This window comes from Marmota monax, unplaced genomic scaffold (assembly GCF_021218885.2).
Source record: "Marmota monax isolate L192 unplaced genomic scaffold, Marmota_monax_Labrador192_F-V1.1 WCK01_AAM20220418_F8-fsc00322, whole genome shotgun sequence".
Classification (NCBI taxonomy): domain Eukaryota; kingdom Metazoa; phylum Chordata; class Mammalia; order Rodentia; family Sciuridae; genus Marmota; species Marmota monax.
In genome coordinates, this window is record NW_026692168.1 from 825,362 (window position 1) to 846,241 (window position 20,880).

The window sequence follows — 20,880 nt, forward strand, 5'->3', positions numbered from 1 at the left end:
TCTCCAGGCTCAAGTCCATGGCCAGAACTATTGGGCTCCTCTCTGGGGCTCTGCGTCACCAGCTACTCTGTAGCCATAGGACTGATGCTGTGATTAGGCTTATAGCACTTCAGGACTTTTATAGCACCCACCAGCTCCCCAGACCCCCCACCTGTGCAGATAAATAAAATCTAGAGAAACAGATTCGGAGTTAGCAGTTCAGGGTGGGGGAGCTGAGACCAGTGGTTACAAGGATTCTTTCTGTGGTGATGGAAATAGTCTGTTAGTGGTGATGACTGTGTACTCTGTGAAGATACTCAAACCCACAGAATTATACAAAAAGGAAAAAAGGTGGCACACCTGTAATCCCAGTGACTCAGGAGGCTGAGGTAGGATGATCTCCAGTTCAAGATCAGCCTCAACAACTTGGTAAGACCCTGTCTCAAAATACAAAGGACTGGGCTGGGGATGTAGCTTAGGAATAGAATGCTTCTGGGTTTAATCTTTAGTATTAAAAAAAGGGAAGAAAACAGGGTGGGAACCAATTGTGTGCTTTTTACATGAGCATCCCAACTGATCTTTAAGCAATTAGCATGGTTAGAATGGACAGAACTTTCAGTGCCATCAAGCAGATGGATAAAGCAGGAAAGAGATGAAGTAAGACTCCTGCCACTTGTATAAATAAGTTTGCACCAGCACTGAACATCAAGATATTCCAGGAAAAGAGCAAAGCAAGGCATTCCAAGGCATGCAACAGCCAGTCCTCACAACCCCATGTGGTAGGGATTAGTATCCCCAGTTCACAGTTAAATAAACTGAGGCTCAAAAATATGGAGGCTAAGAGCACTCGTGAGCAACATTGCAGGATAGGAACATGGCTTTCAGGGACCTGGGTCTTTGCGTGAAACCACTACACTCAAATGCCCCCTTCCACTTACCTTTATCCTGACTCCCCAGCTCCAAAGCCACAGGGGTGAGAGACTGCAATGAAAAGTGTGTGAGGCCCAATGACCACTAAGTCCTGGGGTGGGGGCAGTACTTCCACAGGGATCCGTGGTACATGTGCCTACTCATGTTCAAGAGTCCAAATTGGCAGGGGAAGAGATTTTATATTCAAGAAGTCTGTATCCATCCTCTCCTCCTTCCAAAGCAAGTTCTTTATTGTCCAACCAATCCACAGGTATTCAATGAGGCCTAGCACCATACCAAGTACACTGGACTAAGCATAAATACAAAAGTATGAGATACAGTCCCTGCCATTTCAGGCCTACAATCTAAATATTTCTCAGGAATTACTATTAAACATCAAATCTGGCCTTGCCAGTATTGCAATGAGCATTCATTCTTTAAAGAAAAACCATTATGCCCCACATTTACCATGGCAGGAATTTTTTCCTATTATAACTTCATTGTTATCAATAAACAAGGTTTACTCTTGTTAAGATTCACTTTATGCTCCCATCTCTATAATGTCAATCAAGATTTTTTTGAAAAAGGAATTTTAAAACCTTAAATGGTCGAAGTGCTCATATACAAATCTGGCCAACAGTTAGTTATTTGGGCAAAAGACCTCAAGACTGAGTGAAACTAGCTTGTCTCATTCTTATTGATATTTGGAGGCAACATAAAGCATAAAGCTGCCTCCCAACAGTTCCTAAGATGTTACTCCATCCAGAGCAGGAGTCAGAGCAGGGAGAGCCATCTAGACAAGAGATGTTTTTTAAAGAAGACTTAGCACCAGCTCCAGGGCAATACCAGGGGCAGCAGTGAGGGAACTTCCTCCCCAAGATTAACCTTTTGACTTTCTCACAACTCACAGGTGTGAGATTCTGGGAATAGGAACTAACCAACATCCTAAAGGTGGACTAAGACAGTGGGACATGGATGGCTCCACACAGGAGTGAACCCCCTGCTTTGTGTAGAACATTCAGCACACAGTAGAGAAGTGGGAGCAGCAGCCTCGGGGCCTACAACCTGAGGCAGTGACACCAGAACACAAACCAACCTCCTCACTTATGCCACCTGACCCTCACCCTCCCTCCCCTGCGGAGCCCTTGCTCCACCAGGGACGGTGAGGCTCCAGGAAAGAGCCTTGGCCTCACACCGGGCTAACCCCCAATGGTCTCCATTTGGCAAGTAATGGGAGGACTAGCCTAAGGGAAGGACTGGAGAATTTTCTAGAGTTACAGAATCTTGGCACTCAAAGAAACCACTGATTTCTTTAACTAAAGCATGTTAAAAATCAGAAAGTCTGGGCTAAAGTAGAACTTAGGAGCAATGTTCCAATCAGAGCCTCTTCACACTATGGTAAGTACCTTTTCTTTTTGAGGATCATTTGCTTTAAAGCACTCAAATTTTGGCAGGAATGGGAAAAAATGGCATTTCCTTCCTTCCTTCTTACAAAATGACACCCAAGTCTAACAGGACTCCAGGGATGCAGAGATGCCAGACCCAGGGCTGTAACTGGACCTGTCTCTACTCCTCTCCAGCTCCCCTTTCCACCCTCAAGATCACTCTGTCTATTGTGCACCAGGGAGCCCTCAGGACTCCTCCATCAACTGCAAAAATGGTCATCGAAGCTATTGAAATGGAAAGTAGCGTTTAAAACGTAACACTGGTTTTCTTAAAACATAATACTGATTTTCTTATAGCGTGTATAAGGCACGGTGTGAGAAAGCTGCCCCCACTCCCAGCCACACAGCCACCAAGGCTCCTCACAGTGCACATGCACCCAGAGGAGACCAGCTGGCTTTGCCACAATGCACAGGGGATGGACTGCTTCGGGTCACTTCTGGTTTTTGAGCTGGTTGGAGAGCCAGTCCAGGCCTTCATAAAGCCCATCTCCACTGGTAGCACAAGTAGCCTGAATGTACCAGTTTCTCTGGCGGAGGGAATGTAAGCCGAGCTTGTCCGTTATCTCTGCTGCATTCATAGCATTGGGAAGGTCCTAGAAAAAGAAAATGCAAAAGTCCGTTTATTATTTTGTATCCATACAACAAAATGTGCTCTTCTTCCTGAAATGTTCCCCAAACCAGTCTTCTCTATCTTAGTTTCTCAGGCCAAAAACCTTAAAAATCATCTTTAACTTTTTTTCCCTCTTGAGTCCACACCAAATATCTGCAGAATCTGACTACTTCTCACTACTTCCTAGTCTGATCCCACCAGTTTCTCACTGGCTATTGAAATGACTTTCCAACTGGTCTCCCTGCTTCTGCTTTTGCTCTGTAAAGCCTGTTCTCAACCTAGCTAGTGAAAGCCAGATAGCATCATCCGATCAAAACTCTTACTAACTCTCTCTCAAAGAAAGAGCCAGAGTTCTTAGGATGGGCCCCAAGACCTGTGGGACCCAAGACCATGTGACCTCTAATTGGTGCGTTCCATGACCATATTATAAAAGTTACTTATTTCATATGTTTACTATGCATTATCTGTCTCCCCTAATTAAAGTATTACAAGGGCAGAAAACTCTGTCTTGTTCCCTGGTGTATTCCAAGAGCCTAAAACCATGCCTGACACACAGTAAGCTCAAATTAAATTTGACTATATTAGCATTGAAGAACAAAGATTATCTACACAAACTGGCAATGGAAGGACCTCAAAGGTATATGTGGGAGGCCACTCTCCGTCCCGGTGAGGTTTTGACCCTCACTACATCTTGTAGTGATCTGGACATTGCCCTGGTCCTGGAAGTTTGAGGATGTGTGTCGTCCCATGGATTGAGCTACACTCACCTGTTCCTTTGTGATATTACCCCTTTGCCCTGTTTGGGATAGAATGTTCCATGGAAACACCCTTTGCATGTCCCCTTCTCTTGCTCTGTCTTTGGGTGTGGCCTTCCTAGATGCCAGTCAACCTGCTGACAGCAGACATCAAGAAGCTAGACTCAACCCCCTGAAACTGACCCCTTGCCTCATTTGAATGGTTTCTCTGCAATAAAATGGTTCAGGACATGCTCGCTCTCTTTCTGCAGACCCTTAGGTCAGAGGAGCCGTCACAGGATCCCCCAAAAAAGGGACAAAATAGGCAACAACATCGTCAGAACAGCATGATCCCAATTACATTACCAACACCGCCTGTTTAACAGTGGTCACCTCAGGCTGGCACAGTTCCATGGGACTGGCCCTTCATGCTGGGTTCAGCCCAGTGCTCTTCTTTTACTGCTTTACATTTATGTACCAGTGCTTTCCTCCTCAAGCTCAGGCCCTATAGGGTCCAATCTCTGTTCTGTTTCCCCCACTCATCTGCTCCTAGAACCACGTGGCTCCCTTCCTCCTGGCTTAGAATGCTTCCACAATTCCCCCCAAGGCATCACAGATCATTTACTGACTGCATCTCTTCCCATAGAATGTAAACTCCATGACAGAGAATTTTTGTCTGTGTGGCTCACTGCCACATATTTACCTAATACCTAAAATAAAATGGGGAACTTAGTAGATGCTCAATCCGCTATTTACAGAATGAATGAATGAATACAAGGCATTACAAAAAAAGGGATGGTGGAAAAGGTTATGGTTAGGACTGGAGAGAGGGATCTCTAATTTAAATATCTAGATATTTAGGTGAGACCTCTGAAAGTAAATTTCAGTAAATGACAGTAAATTTTCTGAATTCAGTATTCAGAAAACCAACAAGATACCTGTTTATTTACAAACACCAATAAAACTGCATCTCTGAGTTCATCTTCCGCTAACATTCTGGTTAGTTCTTCCCGGGCCTCATTGACCCTCTCTCTGTCATTACTGTCAACCACAAAAATCAGACCTGAAAAGAAATTACAAGCATGTTAGTAACATGAACCTGAGAGAGAAGCTGTTTTTATATCCTTAGAGCTTCTCTCTGCCTGTGTGTGCAGTTTCACCAAAAGCAATCACTACGAAGGGACAGGTGATCTCCAGAGTTAGGAAGCTGCCACACACTCACCTCACGTATCTTTTCCAGAAGTATTACAGCTCTTCACCAGACAAACGATAACAAGACGACACAGAGAAAAGATTAGGCTTATTTCTTAGTAACTTAATTTCTATATCAGAGAAAAAAAGGATTTTGAAAAATATTTAAAGTTTAATAAAATAGTATTCTACGGCTGATTCTCAAAAAGCAAAGCTTGAGGCCAGGGCCCAGGTACAGGTGTTTTCTCTGGGACATGATCCCAGGGAGCAAGAGTGGGGGATGCAGGAAGCAAACCAGAGAAGGGGCAACAGCCGCTATACAGAGGAGTCGCCGTAACAGGGCTAGGTTGCGGCTCAGCGGTAGTGTACTGTCTCGAGTGTGTGAGTCACTGGGTTCAATCCTCAGCACCACATAAAAATAAATAAACAAAGTAAAGGTATTTGTCCATCTACAACTATAAATAGATAGATAGATAGATAGATAGATAGATAGATAGATAGATAGATAAAGGACGAGTCATCCCTTTGGCTTCTTCTATGTGACCAGTGCTTGATACTGTTGGACATTGTAAGAAGACATATGAAAAGACTCTCAGAACTGTCCACCCAGGGACAAAACATTTACCCTTCTTCTCTACTCATCCCCCAGTGGTCAAGAGGAACTCCACAGGGTGTTAAGCCATTCATATTTCTGGGTCACGCTCCCAAGTCAAGAGATTTCCATGGGCATCTGTATAAAAAAAAAATTGGCTGATCTTTGTCTCCAGAATTTTCAGAGTGAGAGAAGTATCTGTCATCATGGTGGGCCCACACCTGATGAGCTATGCTAATGAGGTGATTCATGGTAGGCCTGAGGTAGTTAAAAAAAAAGATCACCTGGGGGAGGGTGCACAGGGTTGGACTCACCTGGCCAATGATTCAATCAATCCTGCCTCTGCAATGAAGCTTTAATTAAAAAAAACAAAAAACTGTACATGAAAGCTCAGGTAACCTTCCCTGGTTGGCCATCTATATACTGTCACACATCAATGTGCTGAAAGGTAACATATCCTGAACCATGGGGACTGGACAATGGCAGCTTTGTGTCTGGTACCCTCCCAGGTCTGTGTCTCTCCTTTTAATTGGTTCATCTGTACCCTTTGCCATAATCAAGTCAATTTAAGTACAGTGTTTTCAGGAGTTCTGTAAGTCATTCTAACAAATGATCAAATCCGTAGAGATGGTAGGAAACAGCAAAATTTGCAGCCATCTAGTTAGAAGTGAGGGTGGTTTGGGAACCCTGAACCTGCTATAGCTGGTGAGGAAATCTTATGTAAGACTATGACATTAACATGAGAAATGTGGCCCAACTCTGGATGATGGATAGTGAGAAGTCTTTGCAGCTCATACCATAACATTAAGAGAAATCCCAGGAAGTGAAATACCTGGAGCAGGCTAAATGAAGGTACCACCATATCACACCTGCATAAAGGTGGCTGAAACCTGCACAAACCCAGTTTCTGCTACACCAGAGACAGGAATAAGCAGGGCCAAAAGAATCTGCAGAGGAGGTGCACAGGAGGCATGTGACACACCATCCAGGTACAAGAGAAAAGACTTGGCAGTCGTCCATGTGAAAGTAACAAAAACTTGGTGTTTGGCTGACAGTGAGCCATTTGAAATGAGCCATTTCAAAGCACTAACTTGTCCCAAATTCAGGTTCTGGGGCACTGGTGATAATGAGCAGACTTTCAGGTACATTAGCCGGACTGTCCTGGGAACACTACAAGGGCAGCGTTGGACCCTGTATTCTAAGATACCAGCAAGCTGGAGGAGCTCGAAGAACGACCAGGACAGTCAAGACATTCAGATACCAGGTCATATAAAGAATAACTGATAGCAGGGGAGATATCAACTAGAGAAAAAGACTCAATAAGGGGTTGAGAGTGGTCTTTGAGCATCTGAAGGGCTGTGGCATAAAAAGGTTCAAGGTATTTCATGTTGCTCTATAAGGAAACTGAAGACCGGTAGTAAAACCTACAGCAAGTTAGCATTACAGGATCGGCAGCGCTGCAGATGTCACAGGCTGTGTCAGAAGGCTCTCCTGCCACAGGGATATTTATACCCAGCTTAAGGCCCAACTCCTGGGGACACTGCTAAAGGGGAGTGGGACAAGTTGACTTCTTGGTTCCCCCTGTCAGTGAGATTTCACAATTGTCAGGAGAGAAACCAGGGCTGCCCCTCCACCCCGGCCTCTGTGCGTCCCACACCCACCCGACAGCTGCCTGACTCACCTGGGGGAGCCAGTGCAGGCAGGTACGAGTGCCCACACCTCTGCATGTGAGTTAAATTCACACCAGTTACGTCACATCAGGCTAACAATGAGAAAGCAAAACATTCAAAACTCCCCCAAATGTTTGATATGCTACCAGCAATTCTGGACTCTTAATCATAACAAGCCAAGAAGATTCTTAGTCTTTAATGCAAAACTGATAGAGCAGAAGCTGACATGTTATCCCTTTGCCATTCCTATCAAAAATAAAACTTCCTAATACTAGATCCTATTTTATACTGTTTTAACATAGGCCCTTACCTAAGAATCTAGCATCTAGCATTATCTGACTACCCTTCTGATCTAAGAGAATCTAGAAAAAATACATTTGTACATGAATAGCATACTGTTTTTAAAAGCATGAGTGTATACATACATACGTGCGTGTACACACACACTTGTAAAAACATTAAATATGTCTAGACAAATATACAGTGGTTATATATGGAGAGAAACTGAGGAATAAAATGGTGATTTTTCTCTGTATACCCTTTTCCTTATTTTTGAATTTTAAACCATATAAATATATTGTTGTTCAACAAATTAAAATAACTGGACCTATAATCAAGGATTAAAAAAAAAAAACCTTCCACACGTGAATGGACCACTTTATGCATTCTATACCACATTGACAGAGCAAAAGCTGACATGTTATCCCTTTGCCATTCCTAACAAAAATAAAACATATCCATTAAGAAACTGCATAAACAGTTCAAATTCCAATCTATACAGGTAATAAACACACAATAAAATGTCTTAATAGAGTGCTAAAAGCATGCATTGAATTCTGTCACACTTGACACACTGATACAGAAAATTTAAAAGACAGCCTGACCTTTAGAAAGTTGGCAGAAAGAACAAGGGCAGCATCCAAAACTGCTCATGGTTGAGACATGTGGCCCAGCCAGAGACAACAAAGCCATTCTTCAAACTGGTTCCATTTGCTATTTCATGAAGAGTCTAAATTACCCACCCCAAGAACCTAGAAAAAAGCCAGCCCTCTGCCATCAAAGCAATAGTGACTGAAATTCAGTAAAATTAGGCTTGTTATAAACAGAAGACTGAAGAAAAAAAGGAACTTCAATGTGGTGTTTGAATGTGAAAACCTGAGCAGGATAGGAAAAAAAAGAATCTTGCCAGAGAACGACAAAGTAAAGCCTCAAACAATTTGGGCTTTCAATGTGAGTGCCTACTACCTCAGCCACAGAACTAAGCATTTTATAAAATTAATTTCCTTTCAGCCCAGTGATGCAGGTGTCTCCATTTGAAGATGAGGAAAAGGAGAGAGAAGAGATCAGCTAAGTTTCTCAAGGTTCATAGAGCTGTCTGTGGTTCAAACCCAAGTATTCTGGTTTTAATTCAGATGAGAAACTGCAAAGGTTTAGCCAAACTGGGAAGTGTCAGTCCAAGATAAACAGATACTCTTGAGTTATCCAAAAAAAAATCTACAACAGATTGAAACACAAAATATAAAAAATCTAAGCCTCACCAGGGAAGTCACTGGGGTTATCAAGTGGTTTCTCTAAAAAGAAAAAAGAATCAATAAAAGAATGAAGCATTTATCCTGCCTTCCTTGAACAAACTATTTTCAGGGAAACCAAATCTTCAATGAGGGAATTCTTTGTTTAGAAAGATTAGGGCTAATAAATGCAAGAAGGAATAATAGGATTTAGAGAAATTGCCATTTTGTAACTCCTAATGAATTAAAGATCTACACAACAGCCTTCAATTTAAGCTAAAATCATGAGGCGAAAGGTTGATGGGAAATTTATTTTGAGGGAAGTAGGCTGAAGTCATATGAACCCATCTGGCATTTCTGAAAGTGTGAAAACTTGGTAGTCCCCAGGGGCTAGGTAGAAGGGAGGATAGGGAGTTATGTTTAATGGATACAGAATTCCAGTTTTACAAGATGAAAAGAGTAATAAAGATAGATGATTGTCATGATTATACAATATTATGAAGTATATTTAATTCCACAGAACTATACACTTAAAAGTGATTAAGCCACGCATGGTGGCACACACCTGTAATCCCAATGGCTCTGGAGACTGAGGCAGGAGGATGGCGAGTTCAAAGCCAGCCTCAGACACTTATTGAGACTGTTACCAAAAAAAAAAAAAATTTTAAAGGGGATGTGGCCCCCTGGGGATATAGCTCATGATAAAGCACCTCTGGGTTCAATCTCTAGTCCTCCCAAAAAAGTGATCAAGATGGTAAAGTTTATGTGTTTTACTACCACTACCATCACCACCACAACAAAAAACAAAACAAAAACAGTTACCTGGCAATTTCACTCCTAAGCATATACCCAAAAGAAATGAAACAAGCTGGTATAATCCCAGTTACTTAGGAGGCTGAGGGAGAAGGATGGCAAGTTTAAAGCCAGCCTCCCAGAAATTTAGAGAGACCCTGTCTCAAAATAAAAATATAAAGGACTAGAGATATTAGTCAGTGGTAAAGTGCTCCTGGGTTCAATCTTCAGTACCGGGGGCGGGGGGGGGGGGGTATTGAAGTGAAAACAAGGATCAAACAGATACTTGTACCTGAATCAAAGCAGTATTACTTGTGACTCTCCTGCCTCACCTCCTGAGTAGTTGGGTTTACAGGTGTGCCCCTGTGCCTAGCTACAAAAACATTTTTTAAAATGGAAAAAAAAAAAAATACTTTTTTAAGTTCAATAATCAAACTTCTTGTAATATATACATTCTGTGTGATATAACAGGATAAATGCTTAAGTATTCTTGCCCCAAAAAATGAACTGGACATTAGATCAAGCCTCTATAACATGCTACCAGTTTATACCAGATCTACAGAGAGAAAAACAAGCCAAATGGCACCACAACAAATTAGACAGATCCACAATGTGGAATAAGCATTAAACCAAAACTCCCGGCATAGGAAAAAGAAAGAGAGAGGGAATTGTTGTAGAATAAGATACTGAAGTGACAGAACAATGAAATGCAAACAAATAAAACAGGCTACATTTGATAATAGGGAAATTTGAATAAAGACTGGTATTAGAGATAAAGGCATCATTAATTTTGGAAGTGTAATAATTGAATACAGATTATGTTTAAAAACAAAACAATAAAAGACTTCATCAGTTAGAAATGAATCTTGCAGAATATGTGAGTAAAAGGCATCAAGGATGGGCAAAGTGTTGGTAACTGCAGAGGCTGAGTCATGGGTATATGGGGTCCATTACATCATCCTCTAAGACATTCTAAAATCTATAGGCTGAGAAGATAACTGCAAATAGAGCAAGTCCAAAGGTAACTTCTAACACAATGATGAAAAATATAAAGAGATAGGTGAACTTGGGTGCTTGGACTGGAAAGATTGGCAAGTTCAAGTCAATCAAACACATGCAATGAAAACCCCATCAGCAGCAGAATCTTCAAAAGTAATATACTCCAAGTAAATTCTAAAATGAGTAATCTGCAGATGACATATGGTGAAGACTCTACATGAGAATCAGGGTGTAAAAACGATGTGAACAGTTACGACTTAATAAGCAATATGCAGTAAGTCACTGTTCATCCAAAATATAGGTAGTATACTTAGATTGATGGATGAGTACATTAAGATCTCTACTTTTAAGACTCCAATAAGGTGACGATCTGGGATATTCATGCCTGTTCAGGTATGTGTACAGCAGGAAGGCAGCAGGGAAGAACTGTGGCCAGGATTTAGGATTCTGGGTTCCAGTCATCCTTGTTCATCTCGTTTTCTCTAGAGGGATGATTTTCAGATAATCTCAACAGATTTAAAAGAGTTAATTGAATTTAAACTGTTCAGAGACTGGAAATTCATTTAAGGTACAAATAACTCTCAATGAACTGAAAGATGAAATTCATCAGGATTACTATTTTCTAGCCATTCCAAATTAAGAGGAGTTAAAGCTCAAGTTCTTTCTCTAGGAACACAGGGACCACATCTCAAAAAAAAAATCTAGAAAGTACTGCTAGCAGAAAAGAGGAAATGAGTTAAGAGTCCAAATAAAGCTGAGCACCACCAGGTATCTTTTCCAGCATCTTAGATACATTGAATATATACAATACCAAACTTTACCTTGAGTGTTCTGGAAATAATGTCGCCACAAAGGTCTGATTTTGTCCTGGCCACCAACATCCCAGACTGTGAAGCTGATATTTTTATATTCTACCGTCTCCACATTGAAACCTAAATTGGGAAGATAGAAAAACTGTTATGATTTTCTGCTAATTGACCAATTCAAAATATCAACTAACATTTAGATAGTACTTTTTAAAAAATACATTTATATATTTTATTTGTAGATGGACACAATACTTTTATTTTACTTATTAATTTTTATGTGGTGCTGAGGGTCAAATAGTGCCTCGCATGTGCTAGGCGAGCGCTTCACCGCTGAGCCACAACTCCAGCCCTGGATAGTACTTTCAATTTACAAAGCAGCTTGCTTTGTGAAGACCATAGCTTACAAAAGAGAATGTGCTGGTTCACTCTGCCATTCATCATGCCTGTGTCTCAAACCTTCTTAACTTTCCAAACTCCAGCAGAACACTTTTCAGTGTATTTCAGAGCAAAGAGATGTCACCTGTGGAACTGACTTCCACTTCTCACCACACAGTGTAAAAACTTACACCTACAGCAACACTTTTCTTCCTCCATCTTTGAAGAATGGAAAGAAGCAACTATCTAATTGCAAATTCCTCTACTTATGTGCTAGATGCAATCCACCCAAACGGACAAGGATCTTTTGCTATTGCTATTCTCTTCCCCTATCCAAATATCTCCTATTTGTTCTCAGGATGCCTAAGTCTTTTATATCTCCCCTCACCGAAAAAAAAAAAAAAAATCTGATAGGCATGGTGTCCCACAACTAGAATCCCAGTGACTCAGGAGGCTGAGGCAGGACTGCAAGTTTGAGGACAACCTTGGCAACTTAGTGAGACTCTGTTTCAAAAAAGGAAAAGGTCAGGATAGACATAGCTCAGCGGTCGAGCACACCATGTTTAGATCCTGTGTACCACAATAAATAAATAAATAAATAAATAAATAAATAAATTTAAAAATCCCTTCCTTGATTCTACATATTCACCTGTTATCATCTTCTCTTTGCACTTTATTTTTTCTTTTTGGTACTGGGGATTGAACCAAGAGACACTTAACAACTGAGCCATATCCCCAGCCCTTTTTATTCTCCTATTTTGAGATAGGGTCTCACTAAGCTGCTTAAGGCCTCACTAAATTGCTGAGGCTGGCTTTGAACTAATGATCCTTCTGCCTCAGCCTCCCAAGTTGCTGGAATTACAGGCTTGCTCCCAGCTTCTCTTTGCACTTTTAAAGTCAAGTGTCTCTATGATTCAGGATGCTTTGCTACATCCTGAAGTTCAGCTAAATATATTCATCGAGCCTACTTTGTCACTTCTATCCCAAGAACACCTGCTCCACCATGTTGAGTCTCACTGGGGGTCCGCAACAATCTCAATTTCAATAAATCAAACACATGCTTTTCAGTTCTTAGGTAATTTGATTTTATATCTGACCCTACTGTTTACTTTTCCTTGAAACTCTACTGTGGCTTCCCATTTTCTATTTCCACAGTTGTACCTTCTCAGCCTCTTTTGTAAGTAAATCCACATCAAATGATTCTTATGATGGATTCCCATAAGTCCATCCTGCCACATCTATTCTCCTCTTTCCACACCCCTCCCTAGGCAATCTAACAGTTGTACTAACAATTCTCAACTGTATGTCCTCCAGCCCAGACCTCTGTCCTAAGCTCATAATCAGCATTTTCAATTAGATGTCTGCAAGGTCCCAAAATAAAGCAATCTGTCAAAAACGAACTTAAGATCCCTACTCCTTCAACCTACTCCTCTCTATAGTTATTTCCTCATTGACTGTGCTCCACAAGCTGAAAACCTGGGAGGCATCCCATACACTTCCAACCCTCTCTCACCCTCAAAATCCCACTACCAAACCTTACCATTCAACTTCCTAAATATCTGATAGTTACCTTAACCCAAGAAATCATCATTTCTAGCCTCAATTGCTGAAACAATCTAACTAATCTCCCTGTAGACACTCTTCTCTCCAGCCATTCACCATTTTCCCAATCAGAGCAACCTGTTAAGAACATACAATGTAGGGGCTGGGGTTGTAGCTCAGAGGTAGAGCACTTGCCTAACAGGTATGAGGCACTGGGTTCGATTCTCAGCACGGCATATAAATAAATAAAATAAAGGTCCATCCACTTCTAAAAAGTAAAAATTAAAAAAAAAAATACAATGTAGAGCCAGGCATGGTGGTGCACACCAGTAATTCCAGTGACTCAGGAGGCTGCAGTAGGAGGATCACAAGTTTGAAGTCAGCCTCAGGAATTTATCAAGTCCCTGTCTTAAAATAAAAAGTCAAAAAGGGATAGGGACTTAACTCAGTGGTAAAGTACCACTGGGTTCAATCCCCAGTACCAAGGGGAGAGGGAAGAGAAAGAAAAACACATAATGTGGACATAATGTGCATTATTTTCTACACATTTGTTTGACTGAAATATTTTAAATTAAAAAAAAAGAAAGAAAGGATATCTCTGCAGGCAAAGTGGTACCTACCTATAATTCCAGCTACTTGAGAGGCTATGACAGGAGGAATACAAGTTCAAGCCTAGCTGGGCAACTTAATGAGACCCTGTCTCAAAATAAAGGGCTGGGGATGTAGCTCAGTGGCATAGCACTTGCCTAGCATGTATGAAGGCCTGGATTCAATCACTGGTACCAGAAAAAATAATAATAATAACAATAATAATCTCTCCTTGGCTTCTCATATCCTGAACCCCAAACTTGACTGCCAAGGCCCACAGCGACAGTGGACACAATGGACCTGCTCACATTCCAGTCTCATCTTGGTCATGCCTTATTTTAGTGAGATACACTCATTACACTGCAACAAGCTAAATTCTTGCTGAATAAATATGTTTGTTTGTTTGTTTTTAGAGAGAGAGAGAGAGAGAGAGAAGGAGGAGGAGGAAGAGGGAGGGAGGGAGGGGAGAGAGAGAGAGAGAATTTTTTAATATTTATTTTTCAGCTTTCAGTGGACACACATCTTTATTTTATTTGTATGTAGTGCTGAGGATTGAACCCAGCACCCCGCGCATGCCAGGCAAGCTCATTACCGCTTGAGCCACATCCCTAGCCCCAATAAATATATGTTTAATGCCATTCCAATCCTACAGAGGGCAAGTAGGTAAATTTGCAGAAAACTTGCCAAAATTACCTGGCAACCTGAATAAATAAGCAAGTGAACCTGGTCAGGAAATTTCTGAAAATAATGAATTATTCTTAAAGATATTACCAAATCCTAGTAATACCTGAATAGAATTCAATGACCACAACAGGAAGTGGTCGAGAAAAAGACACACATACCAGTGAGAATTTAGTATGTGATAGGACATTAAAATCAGCATGGAAAACTTATTCAATAAATGGCACTGGGTAACTGTCTACCTCTGCAAAGTCTAATCCATAGCCACCAGTCATGTGTGGCTAATTCATTTATTTAAATACAATTAAAAGCACAGCTTCTCAATTGCATGAGCCACATTTCAAGTACCCAACAGCCACTTGTGGCTACTAATCACCACAATGGACAGCACACACAGAACATTTCTATCATTACAGAAAGAGCAACTGGGCAGCACTAGTCTACCCACTTGAAAATTATAATCAAATACCCACTTTACTTATAATAACAACATAAATGCAGAACAAAATATTGGTGAATACTTTTATGATCTCCAAGTGGGTAAGACCTTTCTAAAAATATGATCAAAACTAGCCAGCACAGTGGCACACACCTCTTATTTCAGCCATTCAGAAGACTGAGGCTGGAGGATAGAAAGTTCAAGGGCAGCCCCAGTAATTTAGTGAGACCTGTCTCAAAATAAAATAAAGGGCTGGGTCAGTGATAAAATGCTCCTGGGTTCAATGCCTAAAACCAAAAAAATTAAGAAAATTATCAAAACTGAATAAGGAAAAATTAGTAAATTTGGTTATCTAATAATTTAAATTTACCTATAGCAAAATATAGAAAAAAATCAAAGTTGAAAGACAAATCACTAACTGGAAAATGAACATATGACAAGAATTCATGAGTCAGTTTGTCTTTTCAAATCATTAAAAGACAAACATCCCAACAGAAAAATAATTGAACAGTATCAAAAACAAGTTACAGAAAACCAATGTATATTTGAATATATTCACTTATCATAAAAGATATCCTAGCCAGGTGTGGTGGCACAAACCTGTAATCCCAGATGCTCAGGAGGCTGAGGAAGGGGAATCTCAAGTTTGAGGCCAGCCTCAGCAACTCAGCACAGACCTAAGCAATGTAGCAAGACCCTGTCTGTCTTAACAAAAAATAAAAATAGCTGGGGATGTAGCTCAGTGGTAAAGCCTCCTTGGGTTCAATCCATAGTAAACCGTCCCCCTCAAAAAAGACATCCTAATATAAGTGGTTTTATCCTTTATGAAATTGGCAAATTTCCAGGAGAAATTAGCACTAAAAAGGACATGCAATTTTTTTAGAGAATAGTCTGGCAATCTGTGTACACATTTAAAATAGACATTGTTATATTAGCAAATCCACCTCCAGAAATCACTGCATGGAAATAAAGAACACCTTTGCAAAAATTTGAAATATGTTACTTTGGCATCCTTACAAAAAAAATGGCAAATAACCCAACTAGCCATCAATGGAAATTAGTTAAAAATATAGCCATATAATGAAATACTAACCAGTTATTAAAACTTGACATTGATCTGTATCAACATCTTCCTTAGTCCCTGCTTGCTTTATCTAGTGAACACCAGCTCATTCTTTTGGTCTCAATGTAAGCATTATTTATCAGAGACACTTCTCTGGGTTACTTAGCCTTTTTCCAAGCCACATTTAGCTAATAAGCCAGAAGGGTGCTGGGTCTGTTTCACAGTGGTCTTTTTTTTTTTTTTTAATACCAGGGATTGAATCCAGGGACACTTAACCACCGAGTCATATCCCCAAACCATTTTTCTATTTTATTTAGAGATAAGATCTCAAAAAATTGCTTAGGGCCTTGTTAAACTGCTGACTGGCTTTGAACTCACAATCCTCCCACCTCAGCCTCAGGAACCGCTGGGATTACAGGCGTGCGCCACCACACCCAGTTCATCCTCAAAGAGCAAGCAGCTTTCTTCAACTGATGACGGTGGTAGTTTTCAGTGAAGGCAAGTTCCACTACATAAGCACTTGTCAAGTCTCTGCTTTAATTATATTTGCCAATGTCTCACTGACTAAAGCAAGTCATGTGGCCAAGCTCAGTATCACTGAGGAAGGAGACTGCTCAAGGGCTCAGATGCTGAGGGTCATGACTCACTGGGGCCATTAGTTTAACAATTTACCACAAATCAGTATTGAACTCATTCACCAGTGGTAAATGATGCTTACCATGTAAAGGGAGGAAAGGGGAAGAAAGAAGTCCTTTAGGGAGGAAATAACAAAAAGTGGATCAAATGTATTATCTAATGCAAAGTAAGTGGGGAAAACAGCATGCATATGATTTTACAAAAATCTTAATTGAACATTTTTCAAAATCTGTCTATATTTCTTGTACGTATGAAACTATTTTTTTATAATTAGAGAAAGTTAAGTAATCATGCTATTTTCATTTAAGATTAATGTATTTTTCAAATTGTGTATATGAACATTCTCATCAGAATTGTCTTCTTCCAATGTTGCAATCTCTGAAGCTACTGCCCAATGGAAAAGTGCATCATTTGGGTCCTGGCCCAGTCCAGTGCTAACATTCACATGTTGTCCTGTGGAGTGTATCCTTACTCAGGAGTCTGGTTCTCCAGGCAGTTCACAAGACAAAGTTTAAGTTCTGTCAAAACTGCCTTAGCAAATCCCTTAAAGAGCTCATAAAAACAGTGCTCATCCACAGTAAGACCAACGCACCAGATTGTCAACTGTCTTACTTGGACACTATCTCAAGTAGTTGGCTTGAGCCAGAGTGAAGAGAAGAAATCACACCCCATTTAAACACTAGGAGGCACTTAGTGGGAAGAGACACTTGGACTGAGAGAGGCCAGCTGGAATGGAGGCTGACTGAGGAGGCAGCAGCAGATGCCCAGCTCTCACCTCAGGTTTATGCTGGGACCCACACTGAGAGAAACGGCAGAACTCTCCTCGCTGTTTTAATTATTACTATCCTTTTCTTCTTTCCAAGCAGATAGGGCTAGATTTGCTTAGCCTAAATATGTTCATATGATTCTCCTATAAACCTAGGAATGTTCTAAAGACTCTGAAGAGCGACTGGGAAAAGTATATATAACCTGGTTTGGGGCCTCAAAAAGTTTATGCTCTTGGCTAGGTGCAGTGATCCATGCCTATAATCCCAAGAACCCAGCAACTCTGTACACTAAGGTAGGAGGATCGAAAGTTCAAGGCCAGCCTCATCAACTTAGCAAGATCTTGTCTCAAAATAAAAATAAAAATAAAAAGGACTGGGGATATAGCTCAGTGGTAGAGTGCTCCCAGATTCAATTCTCAGTACCAAAAAAAAGAAGAAGAAGTTTATGCTCTTGGAGCAGAAAAGATTTCCAAAACAAAATATTCAATAATATAAGAAGCATGTTAAAGTATTATATACGATATTGTAAACTTGTAAATTGGAATTCCCCACATTTGTTCACATACCTATTGTAGGGATGGTAGTCACAATCTCTCCCAACTTCAATTTATACAAGATGGTGGTTTTTCCGGCTGCATCCAAACCCACCATAAGAATCCGCATCTCTTTTTTCCCAAATAGACTTTTAAACAGCTTTTCAAAAACATTCCCCATTGTAATTTAATTCTGTAACTGAAAGAAAAGAAAAACAAGTCAAATAATTATTCTTTGCTGAGATATAAAAGCAAAATACATAAACTCGAGGTTGCATTTAGAGGCAGCTCCTAGTAAACTTAAAGAATGTTAAATACAGTTTGGCCAATAAGGAATAGTGTATCTCATTTTCAAAGAGAAACTCAACTAAGCCTTTTGATGCCTTGCCAGAAAATTCTATTTTCCACAGCAGCTTCCAAGTGGGATATGAAGAAACACAGCCTCAATGCTATACAATTGTGATAACCTTTAGTTGTCTTAAGTTTGAAAGCAATGTCACATCATACACATCTATACCTTGTTCTAAACTCTCTTGAAATGAGAATTTGGGAAGCAGAGAATCTGTTTATTTTATATAACATGGAACTGTGTGTGTGTATATGTGTGTGTGTGGTATTAGGGATGGAACTCAGGGGTGCTCTACCACTGAGCTACATCCCCAGTCCTTTTTATTTTTATGTTGCCACAAGGTCTTGTTAAATTGCCATGGCAGACCTTGAATTGTGATCCTTCTGCCTCAGCCTGGAATTATTGGTATACCTGGCTATTTTACACAATATAAAGCAAAGTCCTTAAGGCAGGTAAATAACAATCTCTTGGAAACTGCAGCTGCCTTTGGCTAACACACAATACCAGTACCCAGAAAAGAACCAAAAGAAATTTCTGAGTTGATGAAATCCATCACTGTGATACTAAATTCCCAAGAGAAAAATTAACTAGACAGAGTTGAGGAGTAATGATAGTATCCAATATTCTATGGGGTAACCCTCACCAGTTTTTAAAACTTTTTATTTTAGTATAATTTACTTACAAATTACTGTAAATTCAATGAATTTTCATGAACCAAACCCACCTATGTTACCAAATCAAAAAAAGATGATTACCAGTACAGATTCTCCTTGTGTTCTACCCTTCCATTACTCCCCAAAAGTTAATTACTAAATTGACTTCTAACAGCATAAATATTCAATATTTTATTTTTCAGCAAAGCACCTGGCAGGATATATAAAGTAAAAGCAATAGCAAAGTCAGGCTAGCTTTGCAGAAATTTACACTCTTTATTCTTTAATAGATCACCTATTTGAATCAACAGCCTGATATTCCAATGAAAGACTTAAAAAGCCGGGCGCAGTTGTACACGTCTACAATCCCAGCAGCTCCACAGAACAGAGGATCCAAGTTCAAAGCCAGCCTAAGCAACTCAGTGAGGCTGTCTCTAAATAATATATAAAAAGGGACTGTGGATGTGGCTCAGTGGTTAAGCGCCCCTGGGTCCAATCCCCAGTACCTATCCCACCTCCACAAAAAGTAGTATAGTACATTTTTTACACTTCTAACTAAGCTCTTGGAAGTCGATAAAGGCTGTTGAAAAAGAAAAACGACATACATCCTTGTTCCAGAGTGTATGATTTTCCCTTTAAATTGCTAACCAAGGAAAGCTTTACTAGGGGGAGGGAGAAAAAGATGCAATAAGGTCAGGTCAGCCACTCCTATTCATCCAGACCCCAGCGACCTCAGAGGGGAAGTCACTAAATTCCAGACGCACCACCTCTGAAATTCAAGTTTCCTATACTAACTTAACATCATGGATTATGTCCAAGTACACACCATTACATTCTAGGGGAGAAAGCGAACATAGCATTTCTCCTGTACACAAATAAGGAACAGTGACCAAAGAATGACTGCTTTAATCGTTTATAAAAGGTTTATTACAGATCTAAAATAAAACAGTCCAGTGACTGAAACATTCAGAATCTGTTGGTTCACAAAACTAGTGATCCCTTTCCCTTGTTTCCGATATAAGGACAAGTCCCACAGACAGGAAAACTGTAAGGAACATGCTGTGGGAGGTAAGGTACTTCCCGTTAGAGGTCCCTAGAAGCAGGTAATGTCAGATTACCCCTGCCCAACCCTACACTGCAATCCTCTCGGTTTTCCCCCATTGCTTCTCTTCCCTAGCCTTGCTACTCCTATGCGCGAGGTCCCAGACATCCAGGCTCCTCTGGAGACCCTCTAAAATAAGACATGGTCAACCACAGAGCCTCTTAGGCATGCTCACCCTCCCTCGCCACGAGCAGCAAATGATCAGGGGGGAGAAACGACAGCAAGACCTCAAGGGCATCAACGAGAGCCTTGGCCAAGGTGAGAATGAACAGCGGCCGGGCGCGTGGGGCTGGGTAAGACAGCCGAGTGCCCTTCCTGCCCCGGCCGCCAGGCCGCTGCCTCTCAATCTATGGGCCCTCGGGAAAGCAAGAGGGCTACGCGATGAAGCCTGCCCGGCGTCTCTGGGTTCCGGCTGCCTGGCCCTACAGAGGGCGGGGAAGGAACAGCAGACCCCAACCCCTTCAGGCAGGCCACCGCTGTTGTCCAGTTTCTCGGCCGCCGTGGGTCGGAAACCTAGCCAGGTATTGAGAGTGGCTGTCCCCCTCCATCCCACGACTCACCGGTCGCCTCAGTCAGCACCGATACAGGAACACCTACTGACTCCCCTTACCTTTAGGATTTCGGCTCCCCTCAGCAAAATGGCGACTAGCTGGGGGCGGGAATAGTAATCAACCAATCACCCACCGCTTTTTGGAGCCCTTGCGCCAATGATCTCCAAGTTCCGTGAGTGACGACACGTCTGACCAATGCAAAGGACAATAAGGGCTTGGGCGGGAGGAGGCCCGACCCCCGCGACCTAGGCGACGGCACGAAGCTCTAGAAATGCCGGTTCATAGTCCAATGACAGCTCCCCGCGTCCCGGCAAATCACGCCCATGTGCCCCACCTCGGTGGCAAGCGCGACCAATCAGAAAA

The 20,880-nt window shown here is 41.2% G+C and overlaps 1 protein-coding gene across 3 annotated transcripts; it reads right to left on the minus strand.

The window, feature by feature from the left end:
* Positions 1 to 1,115: 1,115 nt before the first annotated feature.
* LOC124077034 (ADP-ribosylation factor 2) lies at positions 1,116 to 20,642 on the minus strand. 3 transcript variants are annotated; one of them, XM_046421245.2, is made up of 5 exons: positions 20,577 to 20,642; positions 17,896 to 18,061; positions 11,251 to 11,361; positions 4,616 to 4,740; positions 1,116 to 2,926 (listed from the first exon to the last, which is right to left on the minus strand). In XM_046421245.2, the coding sequence occupies exons 2-5, from the start codon at positions 18,041 to 18,043 to the stop codon at positions 2,765 to 2,767; spliced, it is 546 nt and encodes a 181-aa protein (XP_046277201.1). In that variant the 5' UTR covers positions 18,044 to 18,061; positions 20,577 to 20,642; the 3' UTR covers positions 1,116 to 2,764. The 3 variants fall into 3 exon arrangements, 2 of the variants coding, with proteins under 2 accessions (XP_046277201.1, XP_046277193.1); XM_046421237.2 differs by having other exon boundaries at positions 20,527 to 20,626; XR_006846509.2 differs by lacking the exon at positions 1,116 to 2,926 and adding an exon at positions 5,494 to 5,598 and having other exon boundaries at positions 20,527 to 20,627.
* Positions 20,643 to 20,880: the final 238 nt, after the last annotated feature.